This window comes from Anolis carolinensis, chromosome 1, assembly GCF_035594765.1.
Source record: "Anolis carolinensis isolate JA03-04 chromosome 1, rAnoCar3.1.pri, whole genome shotgun sequence".
In the NCBI taxonomy this organism is placed as follows: Eukaryota; Metazoa; Chordata; class Lepidosauria; order Squamata; family Dactyloidae; genus Anolis; species Anolis carolinensis.
The window spans coordinates 355,785,811-355,806,072 of NC_085841.1; the positions used below are offsets into that span (position 1 = coordinate 355,785,811).

The window sequence follows — 20,262 nt, forward strand, 5'->3', positions numbered from 1 at the left end:
ATTTGTTCATTTTAATTTTTTTTGTCTAAGAGCCCTTCCACACAGCCATATTGTTAAAGGTTGTAGATATAAATAAATAAAAGCTTTACCACAGTTTCTGAATCAAGATAAACCCTGCAGTATAATAAAGTGTCACTCAGGCTTGTGTAACAAGTAACAGTATTTTTACTTCAGTTCAAAGGATCAAACAGGGCAATGATATATACAGCAGTCTCTCTGAATTCACATAGAGAACATAGGGAGCAAACAGTCCCTTTAAACATTCTTTAAATATGCCTAATTTGCTTTATAAATAATCAGGCTTTGGAAAGTATGGCAGCACTTCCTTCCTTACCATTTCCAGTCAGCGCTCTCTTCACTGTCCGAGGCGAAAGTGGCAGTTAAAACCGTTTGTCTCAGCACCAAGCTAGAGACAGCAGCCAATCAGAATTCTGGCTCCTAGCTGGCTCAGCCAATCAGCTATCGACACATGCCTTTCCAGTCAACTCATTACATCATGGTGCCTCTACAAATCCTCACACTTATAACCCAGAATATCAAGGCAGATAATTCACAATATCTGCTTTGAACTGGGTTATCTGAGTCCACACTGCCATATAACTCAGTTCAAAGCAGATCCAACTTATCCAACATTTGCTTATCCAACGTTCTGGATTATCCAACGCAGTCTGCCTTTTAGTAGTCAATGTTTTCAATACATTGTGATATTTTGGTGCTAAATTCGAAAATACAGTAATTACTACATAGGATTACTGCGTATTGAACTACTTTTTCTGTCAAATTTGTTGTATAACATGATGTTTTGGTGCTTAATTTGTAAAATCATAACCTAATTTGATGTTTAATAGGCTTTTCCTTAATCCCTCCTTATTATCCAACATATTCGCTTATCCAACGTTCTGCCAGCCTGTTTATGTTGGATAAGTTAGACTCTACTGTATATATATAAACTCAGTCCAGCAGATTCTCTTTCTAATTTTCTTTTGTCAATTTCTTGTTCAAGGTCTGTGACGCGTTAATCCCATAATGTACGTCTAAAGAGAAGTGAGTGAAATCATTTTCCTTTGAATGATACAGAAGAGCCACATGAATCCAAGTACCCTGGGAACATCCATTGCGTTGAAATAAGCATCATGCTTTTTATTTCCTGTGAATTGAGAAAAATTAGATTTTTAACAGGATATGAGTAACCATAGGAATTCATTGCAGATTGAAAGGGAAAACTTCTTTGTTTTCAGTGTTTTTCAATTAGCATGCATATTGGCAACAAAACTGAAGGGCCACTTTTTATGCAAGTGAACATTCAGCTCTTGTACAAATAACGCTATGTAACAAAATTTGAAAAAAAAATCTGTTCCTGGTTTGAAAGTGTTATTTCCTGTTTAATTGTACTGTACTTACTTTGGAAGTACTGTAGTTGTTAGACTCCAGAAACTTCATTTTTATGGCTGCCATAAACTATGTTGAATTGGTTGAGACTCAGTGATATATTCATTGAAAAATTAGAGCAAAATGTGCTGCAGGATATCTTGCATTAACTTTTTCCATTTTTTATGATAGAACCAATTAGGAAATGACATTTATAACCCAGGAACAAAAATCGTGTTACATAGCGTAAATAGTCAACTAGTCCAATAAAGTTTTCAAAAGATCTGGAAAACATGTTAGTATATATTAATATATATATTTTTTGGAAAATGGAAATCTCCATAACCATTTGGAGAAATTATGATCTTTAGAAAGGCATGACCTTGTTAGAAATCATAACCTTTTGGAAAATGATGCCGTAACCTTTTGGGAAAATGGCATTCATGCAAGGCAATTAGGTTTCTCAGCTGTTAAATTGATGTACCTAGCTATCTCTTTGAACTATTAGGGACAAAGATATGCCTGTCACGACCCAGGCTACAGAGCACCAATAACCATACGCAGAGGCCAGATTCTATCTAATATCTTTATTAAGGAAATATATAAAGTTAATAAAAGCAAATGTAAAAGTTAGTCCAGAAGCAGACCTTTCAGGAAAGGTCAAAATTAGTCCAAAGAAACAATGTCCAATATGAAATATTAAGGTCCAAAGTTGTAATCCAATAACCGAAACACTCACTTTGCCAGGCAAAGTGAGGGGAGATGACAAGGTCCTTTAGTCCATAAACTTGAGCAAGGCTAGGAATTAACTTGATACTTGAAAACAAGGCTTGAATCGTGGCACAAGGTAACAAGGAACAAGAACAAGATCCGTGGAATTACTTGGTAAAATCCGTGAAACAAGGCAAGGCTTAGTCCTGAAAGGCGAGGCAAGGTCCGTAGGTAAACAAGGCTGGGAAACAGGAGCGAAGGCTTGAAAACAAGAACAAGGCTTGAACAGGAACGAGGCTTGGATCGGAGCGCGCTGTCCAGACACAACTCGCTCCGGAGGCTGACGAATTGACTCCGCAAAGTTACTCCGCGGGTAAAACACCTATATAGAGTCTAACTTTCCCGCCGAGAGCAGTTCTCTGGGAACCAGAAACGAAAGCTAATCTCTGAGACCAGATGTTTGACTCCTTAAAGATTCTCATGGAAAGCAGGCTTAATTGGCTAAATTCTTAGCAATTATTCTAGCACTCCTGCGGGAGGCCGCTTCCAAACCTCTCTGTTGTTTACAAAACTCATGGCGAGAAAACACAGGAGATGTAGCCTCAGTGTTTGTTTGACATACTTCTGGAACATAACCCTCTTGCAGGTGCAAGGTTCCCAGATCTGGCTGGGAAGAATCTGTCTGGGAAGAATCCAGTTCTGACTGGGAAGGTAAAAAACCCAAGTTTTCTTCTTCATCAGGCATCACAATGTCATGAGCAGGACTACAAGGCCCATGGGTCATCACAATGCCAATGCACTAAACACACACACACAGAGCAGAGTTTCAGAAGTGTTCTTCTAGTTGCCCGAAAACATCTACTCTCCCTTAAAATATATTTGCCTTTAAATCATGCTCTCAAGAGACAAAATAAGCAGACTTCTTTAAAGGGGAAATAGTTGGTTTACTCACAGACTTCATGTATTCAGCATACAGGTACATTTTTTAGCAATCCAGTTACAGATAGGATTTGAAGTAATTTCTCTGTGTAAATAACACAGGGCAGTCTTCTTAGACCAAAGTCCAAGGCATTTCTCTGGTCTGAAGATCTAATAGAGTCTCTGATTTGGTTCAACTGACTTCTAAATTGTACGGTTTCTACTGAAGTCTCTGTAGTTTGAAAGTCCAGTGGCTTCTGGCAACTGGTGTCTGAAAGCATACTGTTGCTACTGAAGTCTCTAAGCATACATCTGTTTCTAAAATGGAGTCTGAGTCCTGAACAAGCCCAGATCTGATCACATGGTCTGCAGCCCCTCCCACAATATAGAGTTAAGGAAAACTGTAGACCAATACACACATATACAATACAGTAAGCAATCTGAATTATATATATAGCAAACCACTAACGGAGGCTTGTAGAAAGTTGCTATTTCCAATAGTATTAATATAGAGCACTCACGTGGTGCAGTGGTTTGAACTATGACTCGAAAACCAGAATTTGAATCTCTGCTTAGACATGGAAACCCATTCGATGATTTTGTACAAGTCACACTCTCTCAGCCTCAGAGGAAGTCAAAAGAGAAACTTTTCCCAGAAACAAGAAAATGTTTGAAGATTAAATAAAATAGGTTTTTTAAGGTTTTTAAAGGTTTTTTAAAACAGTAAGTTAATGGGTTAACAATATTTTCATGTTTTTAAAGTGAGAAGTCCATTTAAACTTTTTATTTTTATTTTTATGATACTGGGAAGGCAGGGGAAGTTAGTTTTAATTGGTGTATTGGTGCTTTAAGTGATGTATTGGAAAATTAACAACTTTACAAATTATAGAATGAAAATGGGTTGCTGTGAGTTTTCTGGCCTGTATGGCCATGTTCCAGAAGCATTCTCGCCTGATGTTTAACCCATATCTAAGACAGGCATCCTCAGAGGTTGTGTGGTATCTTAGAAACTAGACAGATGGGGTTTATATATCTGTAGAATGTTCGGGTGGGAGAAAGAACTCTTGTCTGTTTGAGGCAAGTGTGAATGTTGCAATTGACCACCTTGATTAGCACTGAAGTTTCAAATCCCAACTGCTTCCTGCTTGGGGAATCCTTTGTTGGAAGGTGATTAGCTGGTCCTGATTGTTTCTTGTCTTCTGAGTGTTGTTCTTTATTTACTGTCCTGATTTTAAGAGTTTGTTTTTTAAAAAAAAATACTGATAGCCAGATTTTGTTCATTTTTATAGTTTCCTCTTTTCTGTTGAAATTGTCCACATGCTTGTGGATTTCAATGGCTTATCTGTATAGTCTGACATGGTGGTTGTTAGAGAGGTCCAGCACTTCTGTGTTCTCAAATACTATGCCCTGTCCAGGTTGGTTCATCAAGTGCTCTGTTATGGCTGACTTCTCTGGTTGAGTTAGTCTGCAGTGCCTTTCATGTTCCTTGATTCGTGTCTGGGCAATGCTGCTGCGTTTAGTGGTCCCTATGTAGACTTGTCCACAGCTGCATGGTATCCGGTAGACTCCTGCAGAGGTGAGAGGATCCCTCTTGTCTTTTGCTGAACGTAGCATTTGTTGAATTTTCTTAGTGGGTCTGTAGATGGTTTGTAGGTTGTGTTTCCTCATCAGCTTCCCTATGCAGTCAGTGGTTCCCTTGATGTATGGGAAGAGTACTTTTCCTCTGGGTGGATCTTTGTCTTTATGCTTATGGCTTGAATGGCACTTCTGATAGATAGACAGATTCATTTTAAAAGATCTTGAGAACAAAAGGAAAAAGGGGGAGGCTGGGCTTGCATAAAAATACTTTGAAAAAAGAAGATTGTTTTTGTTAACTGAAATGTTGAAGAGTTATAGTCCAGAAAAGTAATGATTTCAAGTTCTGCAAACCTCTGATGGAGAAGGAAAGAGGGCAAAGTGTGAAAGTGATGTGCTTAAAAGTAGTTGAGAGATGCAAAATGAAGAATGAGTAATAGAAATGAGAGACTGCACACAGAATGAGCCACAGAAGGGGAAAAGCAGGTGTGTGAGAGAGGAAATAAAGGAATCTGTGTGGGGTGGTTTTGGGTCTTCACGCAGACAGACATTAACCGTTGTTGGCGCAACTACGAATCCGCCTCTGCTTTTTGTGGGGTTTGGTCTTGGGGTTTAGACCATCCAATGGCATTGCTCTTGGGGATAGGCAAACCATTGTGAAATTGCAGCATTGCCGAAAGTTTTTCAAAGAGGAGGTGGAAGAATGTAATTTATGAATCACTGTTCTATTTTGGAAAGCCTTGTAGGATTAAGAAATGACTCACCGGTCCCTCTTTAGCCTCGTCAATGATGTTTATAACTAGTGTGTCAAACATCGAACATCGCAATATGTATTTATAACTATATTCCAATTGTCTTCAAAAGTCACGTGGATCATTTTTTTTAGAAAGGGCTATTATTATAAGTTTCTTTGTCTTTTCGCACCTTATATATGATTTCAATGAAAATAGTCCTGACTGTCCTGGGTTTTTTTTCCTCTCCAAATAGTAGTAGAAAATGGAAATCTGGTGCATGGCGCTATTTGTCAAGTGCATCATTTGTAAAACATCCAATCATCTAAATATTTTTCTGTCTTGTACCATATACTGTTTCTGCAGGTATGGGGTCATACTGTGCTTTCTTTCCCTTAGGACTGAAGGTCCACCATCCACTCCCTTCTCAAAGTTAACCACGGTTTACATTATATTTGCACCCTACCTAAATCTATATTTGCACCCTACCTAAATCAGTTCAGCCAAGTTCAGAACTGTCAACATGTGCATGGGATTCCACCTAAACTTTAGGAAGAACTTTCTGACAATAAGAGCTGCTCAACGGTGGAATATGCTTCCTGGGAATCCGGTAGAGTCTCCTCTGCAGATTTTTAAGCAGAGGCTGAATGGCCATCTGTTAGGATTGCTTTGAATATATATTCCTTCATGGCAGGGGATTGGACTGGATGGCCCTTGTGGTCTCTTCTAACTCTATGGTTCTATGAAGTAAGACTTGCATCAGTGGAGAAGAACATTTTGAGCTTAGTGATTGTAAAGAAGTGTACGATTTTATTTTGTTTAATGATGACATGTTTATTTGATTTGTTTAAACAGTCAGGTTTGGTTAATTTAATATGGTGAGTATTAGAGCTGTTAATACCAGGAGGTAGCCAGCTCAACAATGAAGGACGGTTGCTATGACAACGGGGGCGGAGCCAACTGCCATTTGGAAAGGAAAAGGGGGAATGTTTTAAAACCCAGTTTCAGTCTGTGATTTTTAGTCGCAGGAAGAAGACTGATTCTCATGTGGAGGATCAGGGTGGCTCAAATAAAAGAATTTGAGTCAGGTCTAAAATAAAAGGATTTATTTTAGATAGTCTGTGGTTTTGAATCACAGGGAGCAGTCTGGTTTCAAGACTGAAGGAAACCAGGAGGGACAGACCTCTATTAGGCCAGACTAAGCAAGTTAGGGACTTGTTTAGGGTCAGTTATAGAGGCTGTGGATTAGGGAAAGTTAATCCCAGTAGATCCAGGAGGATCAGGTTTTAGTCTGGTTGGGAGGAAGAAGTATTTTGAAAGTTTGAACACCTCATATCTGTTTGTAACCATTAAGCTAAGTGCCTTTAAAAAGTTATAAGAAACCATCAAGCTCTGTACAAGCAATAAACTTGTTTTGATTTTATTCCACCTAAGTCTCTGTCACAATTATATACCAAGTTAAGCGACATCATCATCTGAGGTAAAATAAACAAAGAAATCATTAAAAAGAACCAGTGCCATCTGCCTGACGTCTCCTCAAATGGTGGCAGCGAAGAAGATAATTAAATAAATAATTAATTAAAATCATCATTCATAAAACATCTTTATAATTGGTGGTATCTGTGTGTGTGGTGAGACCAAAAAGGATTCCATCTCTGTCACACATCTCTCACTTCTCCTCAATTGGTGGCAGCGGTGGGATCTGAAAGGATTCCTCCCTGTCACACTTCTCCACAGTGATCATCGCAAAATGTTTTCCAAAATGCATCCAGGAATGTTTTTCTCTCTCTCTTTCATCATCTTCCACTTTTATAATATCTCTTTTGGAAGGGATAGAATCATGGAGTTGGAAGAGACTGCATGGGCCATCTAGTCCAACCCTTTGCCATGCAGGAAAAGCACAGTCAACGCACCCCTGACAGATGAGCATCCAGCCTATGTTCAAAAGCCTCTAAAGAAGGAGCTTCAATTGGACTCCGAAGCAGAGAGTTCCAATGCTGGACAGCTCTAACGGTCAGGGAATTTTGCCTAATGTTCAGGTGGAATTTCCTTTCTATATACTTAATAGATCTCTTATTTTGAAATAGTCATACAAGCAAAGTCTTTTCTTCCCTTTTCTTTTTTCCATTTACTTGTTTATAGATGCTCAGTAAGAAATTCTGGAGGCAGCTGCTGTTTGCCTTGCCTGTTGTACACAAGTTCACACAGCTGCAGTAGGATTCCCTTTATTGTGCTGTTTACAGCAGACAATAGAATAAAGTTTGAGCTGGAAGTTCTTTGTTTCTGTAGCCCTCTATGACCTTGTCCCTTATACCAATGCTGCTTTTAAAAAGTCTTCCAACTAGACAAAGGGCAAGGAAGAAAGAGAGAATGAGTAGGCATAAAAGACCATGGCAAAACAATGATCTCTATCAGAAATTTTGTTGAGAGGTGTGCCAGTATATATTAAGCTTCTTTAATGTGAGTAGCGTCTTTGGTCCACCTAGCCTGGCTTTGTCAGCTCTGTCTGAAAGCCAAGCCGTAGAAGGAGCTAGGTATGTTTAGCTTGGAGAAGAGAAGCTTGAGAAAGGACATGATAGTCATGTTTCAATATTTGAAAAGATGTCACATTGAGGAGAAAGGAAGCTCCAGAGCAATGGGTTCAAATTGCAGCAAAACAGATTTCACCTAAACGTTAGTAAGAGCATCCTGATCATTAGAGATGTTCGATAGTAGAATATGCTACTTGGGAGTTTGGTGCAGTCTCTTTTTTTAGAGGTTTATAAACAGAAGTTGGATGGCCATTAATTGTATATATTCCTGTGTGGCAAGAGTTTGAAAAGGATACGCCTTGGTGTCCGTTCCAACTCTGTGGTTCTATGACTAGCAAATATTTCTCTCCAGGGTTTCAGACAAGATTTCCTCCTTGCTCTGCCTGGAGAGCTGATATTCCTTGTTGGCTCTCCATCCATGTTTTACCTTGCTTGCCTTCCAAAACCAGACAAGATTAGGAATGGTTTATAGTGGTTATTGAAAGTCTTTTAGCGATAACCACCCAGCTCTTTGTTTAGTGTGGAAGATCAGTTTCTTGTTTCAGCCAGGCTCTGCTTTGGCCTCCTGGGCAAAACTCTCCAATCAAAACGCAACAGCGATGTCCTCCTTGTATGGAGAGGAAGAGCCACTGGCTACACCCTGCACTTTCTGCCCCGATTGTTTGCTTAACCTTCAACCGGCTGCTCTTAATGAGAAGCGGGATCCCGTTTCCACCAGCTGATGTTTGGCTGCATGTCCCTAATGCGATTTAATGAGATGTGGCAGCTGATGAAAAATACAGGGTGGTAGGTTATCGCCCCATTGTATGGGATGCGGCCCTTTCCTCTGGAAGGCGGTGCCCTCCGATGACAAGGACATGTAAACATAGCTCCAGAACATGCGGAAACGAATTCTTGTAGAAATACAAAGGTAGACTGTCGCTGCCTGGCAGGCTTCCACATTATTATCTTATTCGAGATGATCAGAGCAATGTTTTCCAGACATCTGATGGCTGAAGCACATCTTTTCATGCCAAAGGATAATGTTGCCTTGATGCTACTGGTCATCATGAATTGGGTATGTTATTCCCAGTGGTAGAAGTCATAGCATTATAGAGTTGGAAGGGACCCTATAGCCCATTAATCTTCTGCTCAGTGTAAGAAATCCAGCAAGAACATCCATCTCTAGCCTCTTTTTGAAGGCATCCAGAGAAAGAGACTATGACACCTCTCTAGGCAATTAGTTCTATTTCTGATTCACTCTACATTTCACACTACAGTAGATCTAATTATTATGCGAGCTCATTGAGCACAGTTGATTTGTAAAGAGCTTTGACTACCACATGGAATCACATTGGAGGACCTAACGGTATTCCTAGGCCTCCAGTTCAATTCAAGGGTCAATTTTCACTGGAAGTTGATGATAGAATCATACTGGAGGACATATTTAGAATGCTTCTCTAGGCTCTCCTGTGCAATAATATGGTCTTCTTCATTTGGAAGCCCAAGACATTTCAGGTAATAAAAATAAGGTTCCAGATTACTTTATGTAACAAAATTTGAAAAAAATGATCCTGGTTTGAAAGTGTTATTTCCCATTTCATTGTGCAGTATTTACTTTGGAAATAGTTTTTATACTCCAAAAATTACATTTTTGTGGCTGCCACAAACTATGTTGAATTGGTTGAGGCTCTACGAAATATTCATTGAAAAACTATAACAAATGTGCTGCAGGGTGCCCTGCAAAAAGCAAAGTTTTGCGGTTTAATAAACCTTTTCCATGTTTTTCTGATTGAACCAACTAGGAAATGACATTTATAACCCAGGAACAAAAATTGTGTTACATAGTATTATATGTGAATATCATATTACATAAGGGGACCTGGAATGGAATAAAGTAGGGCTACTGTAACCTACTGGTTGTTATGAATTGTGGGAGTTGAAGTCCCAAACACCTGGAGGACCAAAGTTTGCCCATGCCTACACTAAAGGCACCAGATCCTGTATGATCTTGGAAGTTAAGCAGGGTCCTGGTTAGTAGTTAGATGGGAGACCACCAACAAATACCAGGAGTTGTAGGCAATATTTCCAAAGCAAGAACTGACAAAACCATTTTGGGTCTTAAGAGTTGCTTTGGATCTCTATTGTACCTAAAAAGCAGGGCACAAATAAATATAATAATTATTATAATACTACAGTAGAGTCTCACTTAACCAACATAAATGGGCCGGCAGAACGTTGGATAAGCGAAAATGTTGGATAATAAGGAAGGATTAAGGAAAAGCCTTTTAAACATCAAATTAGGTTATGATTTTACAAATTAAGCACCAAAATATCATGTTTTACAACAAATCGACAGAAAAAGCAGTTCAGTACATGGTAACATTATGTAGTAATTACTGTATTTATGAATTTAGCACCAAAACATTGCAATGTATTGAAAACATTGACTACTAAAAGGCAGACTGCATTGGATCATCCAGAACATTGGATAAATGAAATTTGGCTAAGCGAGACTCTACTGTACTTATTATTCATTGACTAAGAAAACTTGACGGAATTTGTGGGGTTGTTGTCGTTGTTATTGTTATTTCCTACCTATCTAACCCCATGGATAGAGGCAGGAAACAACCTCATATTAAAATACCACATGGACCATCAGCTCATAATACATCGAGGTGCATCTACACTGCAGAATTAATGCAGTTTGATACCACTTGGACTCTATGCTATGGAATCCTGGAATTTGTCCTTTGGCGTGCCGTCAGCACTTTGGGAGAAGGCTAAAGACCTTGTGAAAATACAACTCCTGTGATTGCATAGCATGAAGTCATGGCAGTTCAAGTGGTGCCCAAACTGCATTAATAGTGTAGATGCATCGCCTGTGAAAATATCAGTTTAAAAGAACATATGCAGTAAATACATATCACGGCAACTAATACGTAATTTAAAAATTAGTTACTTAAAAATCTTAATTTTAAAATACCAGGCAACTTGATGGTGTACCCGGACAGACTGTTTTCTTCGACTCCATCTTGTGCTCTGGAAATGCATCAGACTTCGGTGTTTGTGCCTTTGAAAGAGCTTAGCCTACTGAACAACACTTGAGAAATGGGCAGTATTTATGTAATTACGGTTCTAATAGCCCCGGCAGCCGAAAGGACAGATTTAAGGCGGTTAGGCTGAAGTCAGCTTAAGTTTCTTTGGCTGTGCTGCCAGAAAGAATATTGCCCTTGCTTATTCCTTAGTGGAGAGCAAGGCTCTTTATTTTTATTTTTAAAGAACCTGGATGTCAATATTTTGCGCATTTGAAAAACAAGCCCACTTGCAAATAGGATCTGAAGGGTGCCTTTGATGTTGAGAGTTAACCTGGGGACCTCCTTGTCACAGGATATTACCGAGGCCAGTAGCTTAGTGAGATTATTGGTGACTTGGGAATGTAAGCTTTTCTTTGCTGCGTGTGTTTGTGTGTCTGAGCAGGTCTTTCTGGAGATTATGTTCGAGCCAACAAAACAGGAGGATAGAGCACTTACGCCAAATAGAAGACGAGAGAATCATGTTGCCAAATGGCATAGAGAGGATATTTCAAATACACATTTAGAAATCATTATGCATTGGATTTCTCACTCTTAGTGAATGCCAGAACAGGAATAGCGTGATCTGTCATTTCCTATTGTTAGCAATTTGGATTAATAACAAAGTAGACCAATGATCATTTTAATATACATTTAATCATCTTTTTCACAGACTTCCGTGGGGTAGTTTTGGGAGTTGTGATTTAGTGCAAAGGAATCTGTGGGTATCCAGTCATGAATATGGAAACTCAGGGGTAATTGCATTGAATTTATTCAGCCTATGTGCCAAAGGTAAATAAAATAGTGGGGATTTTTTAAAAAAAAATCTATTTTATTTATCTAAGAGTATAGAGTCTGTGAAAATGGAAGGTGTAAAATCTTTTAATTCAGACATGCTTTTAAAGAATAATGTTTTTAAAATCAGTTCAGGGGATGCTATAGTTTCAAACTCTTAATATGTTTTAATGGCTTTTTAACTAGGATTTTTAAAATACTGTTTATATTTAACCCTGTTTTAAAGTTTGCATAGTTGTAAATTTTAAATAGTATGCTGATGCTTTTATGTTAAGCCATTTTGAGTTTCTTGCGGGAGAGATAAAGTGGGGAATAATAATAATAATAATAATAATAATAATAATAATAATAATAATAATGATAATGATAATGATAATGATAATGATAATGATGATGATGTCTAGATCCAGGGAGGTCATGCTACCCCGCTATTCTGCCTTGGTCAGACCACACCTGAAATACTGTGTCCAATTCTGGGCACCACAATTGAGGGGAGATGTTGACAAGCTGGAATGTGTCCAGAGGAGGGCAACTAAAATGATCAAGGGTCTGGAGAACAAACCCTATGAGGAGTGGCTTAAAGAGCTGAGCATGTTTAGCCTGCAGAAGAGAAGGCTGAGAGGAGACATGATAGCCATGTATAAATATGTGAGGGGAAGTCATAGGGAGGAGGGAGCAAGTTTGTCTTCTGCTGCCCTGGAGACTAGGATGCGGAAGAACCGCTTCAAACTACAGGAAAGGAAATTCCATCTGAACATTAGGAAGAACTTCCTCACTGTGAGAGCTGTTTGGCAGTGGAACTCTCTGCCCCAGAGTGTGGTGGAGGCTACTTCTTTGGGGGCTTTTAAGCAGAGACTGGATGGCTATCTGTTGGGGGTGCTTTGAATGTGATTCTCCTGCTTTTTTGCCAGAATGGGGTTGGACTGGATGGCCCATGAGGTCTCTTCCAACTCTGTGATTCTATGATTCTAATAATACTCTAAATACTGTAAATAGAAAAATTGGTTGCCCGGATCTAATCCAGTAAATTGAGAGAATAAACAAAGTCTGAATTGCCCACCTTCTTGCATGCTTTAAAAGTGTTTTAGAGATAAATAACAGTGCAAACCTGGCTTAATGTGACTTATTTATTTATTGCAGAAGTATTATTTTCTGGATGTGATTTTAGTCGCAACGGATATGGAGAAGATCAAAGAGCAATTTTCCAGGCTCCAGATATCACAGCGCGCCGTAGCGGAAGACCCAACTTACCTTTTGGACATAGATATTTCCAAGGGAGAAGGGAGCAATTCCGTGGCTGTTTCCTGTTCCAATCAATCGATCCGAGTTTACAATGGAGAGACACTAAGCTTGCTACGGGAATATAGTAGCCAACCAGGATTACTCAGTGGTGTCCGGTTTGCACATACTTGCAAAGACGTCTTGTTTTCAGCCTGCAGTGACGAAACAGTGAAATGCTGGGATGTTCGTTCATCTTCTGTAGAACCTGTGCAGTTGTTTCGTGGCTATCCTTCCAACATCTTTATTAGCTTTGATATAAGCTGCAATGACCTTATACTTTGTGCTGGGACAGAGAAAGTGGGAGAAGACACGTTCATAGTATTCTGGGATGCCAGAGGCTGCACGGATAGTACTTCTTCCAGCAAAACACCATTGGGAGCTTATTCCGAATCCCACAATGATGATATTACTAAAATATGCTTTCATCCCAGCAAACCGAACCTCATTGTTTCAGGTTCAACGGACGGATTGGTGAACGTGTTCGATATCAACAAGGACAATGAAGAGGATGCGTTGATTTCCACCTGCAATTCGGATTCGTCGGTGAGTTTCATTGGATGGTCTGGAAAGGAGTACCAGCAGGTTTACTGCACGACGCACGACGAAGGGTTTTGTTGGTGGGATCTCAAACAGTTGGAAACCGAAGAGCCAGTTACGTTGTTGTGCATTCCCGATGCCCGTGAAGTAGTTGGCCTAGAAAATAGTAAACTGGATTATTTAATTGGAGGCTTGTATTTTGAAAAATTTAACAAATTGATTGTGGTTGGAGGGTTGTCGTCTGGAAACATCTGCCTCTTGGAATCCTGTACCGAAGGTTTGAATTCAGTGGGAGTCCTTCGAGGGGGGCACTCTGCGACCGTCCGCTCTTTTCTCTGGAACATGGAGGATGATTCCTTATTGACTGGTGGGGAGGATGCACATTTGCTGCTTTGGAAACCTGGAGCCGTGGAGAAAGCCTTTGGAAAGAAGACCTCGATGAAAATCAGTTCTTCCGTCCATCAGCGAGTGAGAGTTCACCAAAAGCAATTCAAAAGCAAGACAAAATAATTGTGATAAAGATGAGTGAGAGAAATCCACTTCTGAGTGATCCTCAAATAACTTTTAACTCCCATTACCTTGGCTGGGGATGATGTGCCAAGGGAATGGTTGATATAGTGAAATGTTTAACTCATTGTTTCAATGTAAGTGTGTGTTTGCTTCGGTAAGTAATCCAGTACATAAGTAGTTAATCGCATAGAGCAATGATTTACTGCCTAGAGGGTAAAGGAATGTGACTTCCGTTTTTGCCTGCCTAGAAGGAAATGTGTCACAGACAGTGGAATTTGGGAAGTGCTATTCTTTACTGATAAGAGTTCTTTTAGTCGCCATCAATCTTTCTGATAGAGCAACATGTGTCCGAGCAGCTCTGGCTGCTGTTTGTGCATATACCTGTAAATAAAGGCTAATTACCGCTGGGATTAGCAGACAGCTATGCAGTCTTATTTGTTCGTGCTACTAAGCAGATGCCGAGTTGCCGAACGGAGGGGAGAATTGAGACGGCTGGCCGTAAGTGTCTCAATATATCTGCCTCACATCAATCAAGTGTCGCCAAGCACTTGACTTTATGGGTGTTGCGGAGTAATACATCTTGGAGGGTGCCAAATTGGAGAAGGATTTTGGTGTGGCATGGGCAAACTTGGGCCATCCAGGTGTTTTGGACTTCAACTCCCATCATTCCTAACAGCCTACCAGCTGTTAGGAATGGTAGGAGTTGAAGTCCAAAACACCTGGACGGCCCAAGTTTGTCAATGCCTGCTATATAGGAAACAACACGGGCCTTGAGTCACTTAAAGATGTAACAAATTTATTATGGCATGCGATTTCATGGATTAGAGTCCATGCTATCATTCAGTTTCATCTTTGAGCTGCTTCTACTTATAAAGATTGATCTTTTTGAAAACTGCAAGATTTCTAAGAGCATTGAGTAATTTGCAGGTAGGTGACTCACACTTTGCCCATGAGCACATTTATTTCCTCAGAAAATATTTTGTTATCAGCTCAACTTTAATTTTTGGGAAGTATGTTCACAATTGGTACCCTGATGCGAGAAATCCACCCATCTTTGTTTGAAACAGCTTTTTAAAACTTGTTTGTTAAAATAGTTTCCTTCACATTTCTGCCTACAACCTATGTCTTATTTTGTAGTTGTGAGTGGGTGGGATCTGCTGTGACGATGGGGAGAATAGAAATTAAGTGTGCTTTTAAGAAATAAAGATTTGAAAATGATTTTTTTTGGTTCTCTCTTGCCCCCTCTCAGATTGCAAAGTTGTATGGACAAGTAGTTACATGACCATAGATCAGTCATGGGCAAATTTCAGCCCTCCAAGCTTCTGAGCTATCTTCAAAGGCAGCCCCACATAGAGAGCACTGCAATAGTCCAAGCGGGATGTGACTAAGGCGTGGACTGCCATGGCAGATCTGGCATCTCAAGGTATGGGCGCAGCTGTTGCACAAGTTTTAATTGTGCAAAGCCGTTCCTGCCTACCACCAACATCTGGGGTTCCAAGGTGAAAGATGAGTCTAGGATCACCCCAAGACTGCGCACCTGTTTCTTCAGGTGTGCGACCCCATCCGACACATGTTGTAATCCCACACCTTGATCCGCCTTCCAACTGACCAGGAGTACCATTGTCTTGTCTGGATTTAGTTTCAACTTATTAGCCCTCATCCAGTCCATCACTGATGACAGGCACTCAGTGCATTTGCCAAACTGATTATGGATGTAAATTTGGAGGAGGGAAGGGTAGGGCATACTAGGAAAAACAAAAGCCTAAGGGCTGAAGTTGATAAGACAGACTTGTGTACACAGCTGGAGTTGCAGATGGAATTCATGCCGCTTGCACTTTTTTTTTTCCAGGGTGTGTGTAATTGATCCTACAATTGAAATTCTTGAAGCTTTCTTAGAAGTCCTTCTGCCTGACTCATGTTTTTGCATCTTAAACATGAGGATCGTTTGATAGCTTTACCATATCACATTGGCTATGATCTTGCATCCTGTTGCATATGTTGTACATTTTTGGCCTTAGCATAGTATCCATATTCAGCTGAAGGTTGCAGAAGCATGTACATCAGGTATGGACAAACTTCGGCCCTCCAGGTATTTTGGACTTTAACTTCACAATTCCTAACAGTCGGTAGGTCTGTAAGTCCAAAACACCTGTAGGACCGAAGTTTACCCATGCCTAATATACATGCAATGACATTGCACATGTGGTTATTAGGGCCAAGCAGGTGTGCATTACAAGGATGTATTTCCCCTTTGTTTGCAATTGTCAATTTGTGCAGTATTGCAATTCACAACCATCACATACACACCCATCGCTCAGTGTGTATAACACTGACTGAAGATAGATTTCAGCCACAGTTGAGTTTCAGTGCTGAGAATCCCATTGCTGTCATCCACAGCATAAAGGGCAACGATTGGAGTCTATTCCACAGATGGGTATTGTAACAATTGAATTCAGGGACATCATTGAAATTCAATAGCAGTACACAGTCTCAACATGATAGAACGTCAGGCATGATGGGATTTGTCACAAGTCCACAACATCTTGTTAATGGTTAACTAACTCATAATTCTATTACAATGACTATTTCAACTGTTATTTTTGCACTTTTTCAAACTGCATTGTTGTCACTCTTACTTCCAATATGATTGAATGTCAGATTTGCACTCGTTGTATTAATTTTTTAAAAAAAATAATGTCAGGCATCTGGTTTGCTGTGAGTTTTCTTGGCTGTACTGCCATGTTCCAGAAACAGTCTCTCCTGATGTTTCGCCCACATCTATGGCAGGCATCCTCAGAAGTTATGAGGTCTGTTGGAAACTAGGCACGTGGGCCTTATATATCTGCGGAATGTGCAGGGTGGGAGAAAGAACGCTTTTCTGCTTGAGGTAAGTGTGAATGTCGGAATTAATTATCTTGATTAGCCTTGCAGCTTCAAAGCCTGGCTGCTTCCTACCTGGGGGAATCTTTTGTTGACCCTGATAGTTTCCTGTCTGGAATTCCCATTTTTTGCCTAGTTTCCAACAGACCTCACAACCTCTGAGGATCCCTGCCATAGATGTGGGCAAAATGTCAGGAGATAATGCTTCCGGAACATGGCGATACAGCCCGGAAAACTCACAGCAACCCAGTGATCCCCACCATGAAAGCCCTCGACAACACAATGACAGGTAAGGTTTGATTAATCGATATTTCACCTTGCCTTTTTATGCTAGTGATGCTTTCCTTTCCCAAATCAAAACTTACCCAGATTTGAAAAACAGAGCTAAAACCTGTAGTCATTTAAAAAGTTGACAAGTCAAACAGATGGGAATTGTTTGAATTAGTCTAAAATATCATTGTGTTCTTGACAAGCAGTAAAATCGTGTTCACGATATGTATGACACTAGTAGAGTTCATCAGACAACGAGCAACCTTCCTCATGTTCGTTTTACAAAGATGTCACTGTATGGGTAAAAAAAGAAAAATGCCATCTAATTCCACCCACTATCGTGCAGAAATACACATTCCTTCATTGCAGATAAATCAATGTTAAAAATAATTGTAAAATCTAGTATGATAAATTACAGTTAAAAGCATTCAGTGTCAGAAGCGTCTTATTTTACCCAATCCTGCCGCCCTCTTTTTCCACTTTTTTCCAAAGAGCTATTTCACTGTGTTCTTAAAAGTCTTACCAAAAAAAGGGCACACCTATAAAAATAGGGAGAAAAAGACTGAGCAAATAAGCAGCTGCCACTGCTTAGCTCATTTCCAAACTCTGGGAAACTTGATCTCTCGTTTGGTCTTCAGCAAAAATATTGATTTTGAACAGATCAAAGAAATCCCTGGTATTTATCTAAGCTTTATAAAATCTACCCTTCAACTTTATGGATATCATGGTGTTGTACAAATATATTCCAAAACTATAAAAAAAACTCCAAAAACCATAACGAAGCAAAAACAGAAGATAAAATAAAATAGAATCAGCAAAACAAAATGCTTTGACAAACAGAAAAAGATTTAATGTATTATGGAAGGTTTCATGGCCGGAATCACTGGGTTGCTTTGAGTTTTTTGGGCTCTATGGCCATGTTCCAGAAGCATTCTCTCCTGACGTTTCGCCCACATTTATGGTAGGCTCCTTTTGTGGCTCTTTCCTTTCTTCCTCCCTTCCCCTCATATATTTGTCACCTTTCTTTCCCATCACAGAGGGCCACTTCACCTAACGACAGCCAATCTACCTAGTAACAAGTAATCCAGTCATATTACAGATGGCCACCTCACCTAGCAACAGCCTTTGTGGCACAAAACGACATATATACATACATTGACCTTTATGTATATAAATTATAATAATATACAGTAGAGTTTCATTTATCCAACATAAATGGGCCGGCAGAATGTTGGATAAGCAAAAATGTTGGAGGGATTAAGGAAAAGCCTATTACATTATGATTTTACAAATAAAGCATCAAAACATCATGTTTTATAACAAATTGACATAAAAAGTTGAATACATGGTAACGTTACGTAGTAATTACTGTATTTATGAATTTGGCACCAAAACATCGCAATGTATTAAATACTCTAACTAAAAACATAGGCTACTTACAAATTGACTACAAATAAAGATAGAATTGCATAAAATATACTTGCGGTAACAACATTGTCGGAAGTTAAGTCCGTAAAAAGTTCAGTCCTTGCTGCCTAGGAAAACAGCTGTGGATCCAGGTGGGAGGCAGACTGCGTTGGATAATCCAGAACATTGTATTAAAGTACAGTAGTGTCTCAATTATCCAAGCTAAACGGGCCAGCAGAATCTTGGATAAGTGAATATCTTGGATAATAAGGAGGGATTAAGGAAAAGCCTATTAAACATCAAATTAGGTTATGATTTTACAAATTAAGCACCAAAACATCATGTTATACAACAAATTTGACAGAAAAAGTAGTTCAGTGTGCAGTAATACTATGTTGTAATTACTGTATTTACGAATTTAGCACCAAAATATGATGATATATTGAAAACATTGACTACAAAAATGCCTTGGATAATCCAGAACCTTGGATAAGTGAGTCTTGGATAAGTGAGACTCTACTGTATATTGTTATATTTAAAGAGAATAACCATGTCAATTTCTTTCAAAATTCAGTCAGCCCTTTGTATCCACAGATTCAATCATCCATAGTCTGATAATCAAACCACTCCCCCAAACAATCTAAAAAAGCAAAAACCTTGATTTTGCCATTGTATAGAATAGGACTTGAGTATCTGGATTTTAATATCAACAGGATACAAACCGCAGATTCAAAGGACCTACTCTTGCTTGCCTAAGGATTGGACAGTATTCACTATTCACATTGAGAAACATTACTTTTAGGGGCCGAATCCTCTCGATCCACTTATGCAACTTGGTTTTATCCAAAAACACTTCTCATGGTGTTGCACAAGGAGTCTCTCCCTGTGCAACACTTTGTGCATCTCCACACACTCATGGTGGCATTGTAGCCCTGGGCTGCAGCTCTTTCAAAAAGCCACCAATCCAGCCTGGAGGTTGCAGAGAGAGTTTTCTCATGCCATGGTTGCCTCCTGTAGCCAAACCTCCACCATAACCATACAGCTGTATTTTTAAGCTCTGCTAGGCTGAGCAGTCAGGATTAAGATGTTACCCTAAAGGCATCAATTCTGTCTGATCTTGGAAGCTAGGCAAGATCATCCCTGGTTAGTATCTGGATGGGGGACCACCAAGGAACATCAGGTGCTGTTGGCTGTGATTCAGAGGAAGGAATTGGCAACATGGTCCTTGGGTCACCAAATGTCAGCAGGCTATTTGAAGGTACATATGCATGCTATGAGGTTGCCATAGGTCTACAGCAGGCATGGGCAAACTTTGGCCCTCCAGGTGTTTTGAACTTCAACTCCCACAATTTCTAACACCCCACCGGCTGTTAGGAATTGTGGGAGTTGAATTCAAAACACCTGGAGGGCCAAAGTGTGCCCATGTATAGCCTACAGGCAACTTTGAGACATCTATATACCAACTATTATTATTATTATTATTATTATTATTATTATTATTATTATTATTATTATTATTATTATAGTCTGACACAGCAAACAAGATAGATATGCTGGATTTCATATCACAAAATCACAAGACGAACACTTCCCAAGTGTCTAGGACTGTGTGATGTATTTCCGGATGATGCGCGCAGATCCCAGCAGGGTGGCCTTTTGCAGTTGGCAGATCATAATTTTGTCAATGTCTATTGT

General features: G+C 39.6%; 1 protein-coding gene across 4 annotated transcripts in view; it reads left to right on the forward strand.

Moving 5' to 3' along the window:
• The window catches only part of wdr89 (WD repeat domain 89), a 31,245-nt gene extending 16,017 nt beyond the window's left edge, over positions 1-15,228 (forward strand). For 2 of the 4 annotated variants that reach the window (XM_062968576.1, XM_062968578.1), the window contains 2 exons: positions 1,004-1,044; positions 12,823-15,228. In XM_062968576.1, the coding sequence (XP_062824646.1) occupies positions 12,862-14,010 (1,149 nt within the window). In that variant the 5' untranslated portion in view covers positions 1,004-1,044; positions 12,823-12,861 and the 3' untranslated portion in view covers positions 14,011-15,228. The remainder of the gene's footprint in view (positions 1-1,003; positions 1,045-12,822) is intronic. The other 2 variants (XM_062968575.1, XM_062968577.1) reach the window with 1 other exon arrangement.
• The last annotated feature ends 5,034 nt before the right edge of the window (positions 15,229-20,262 follow it).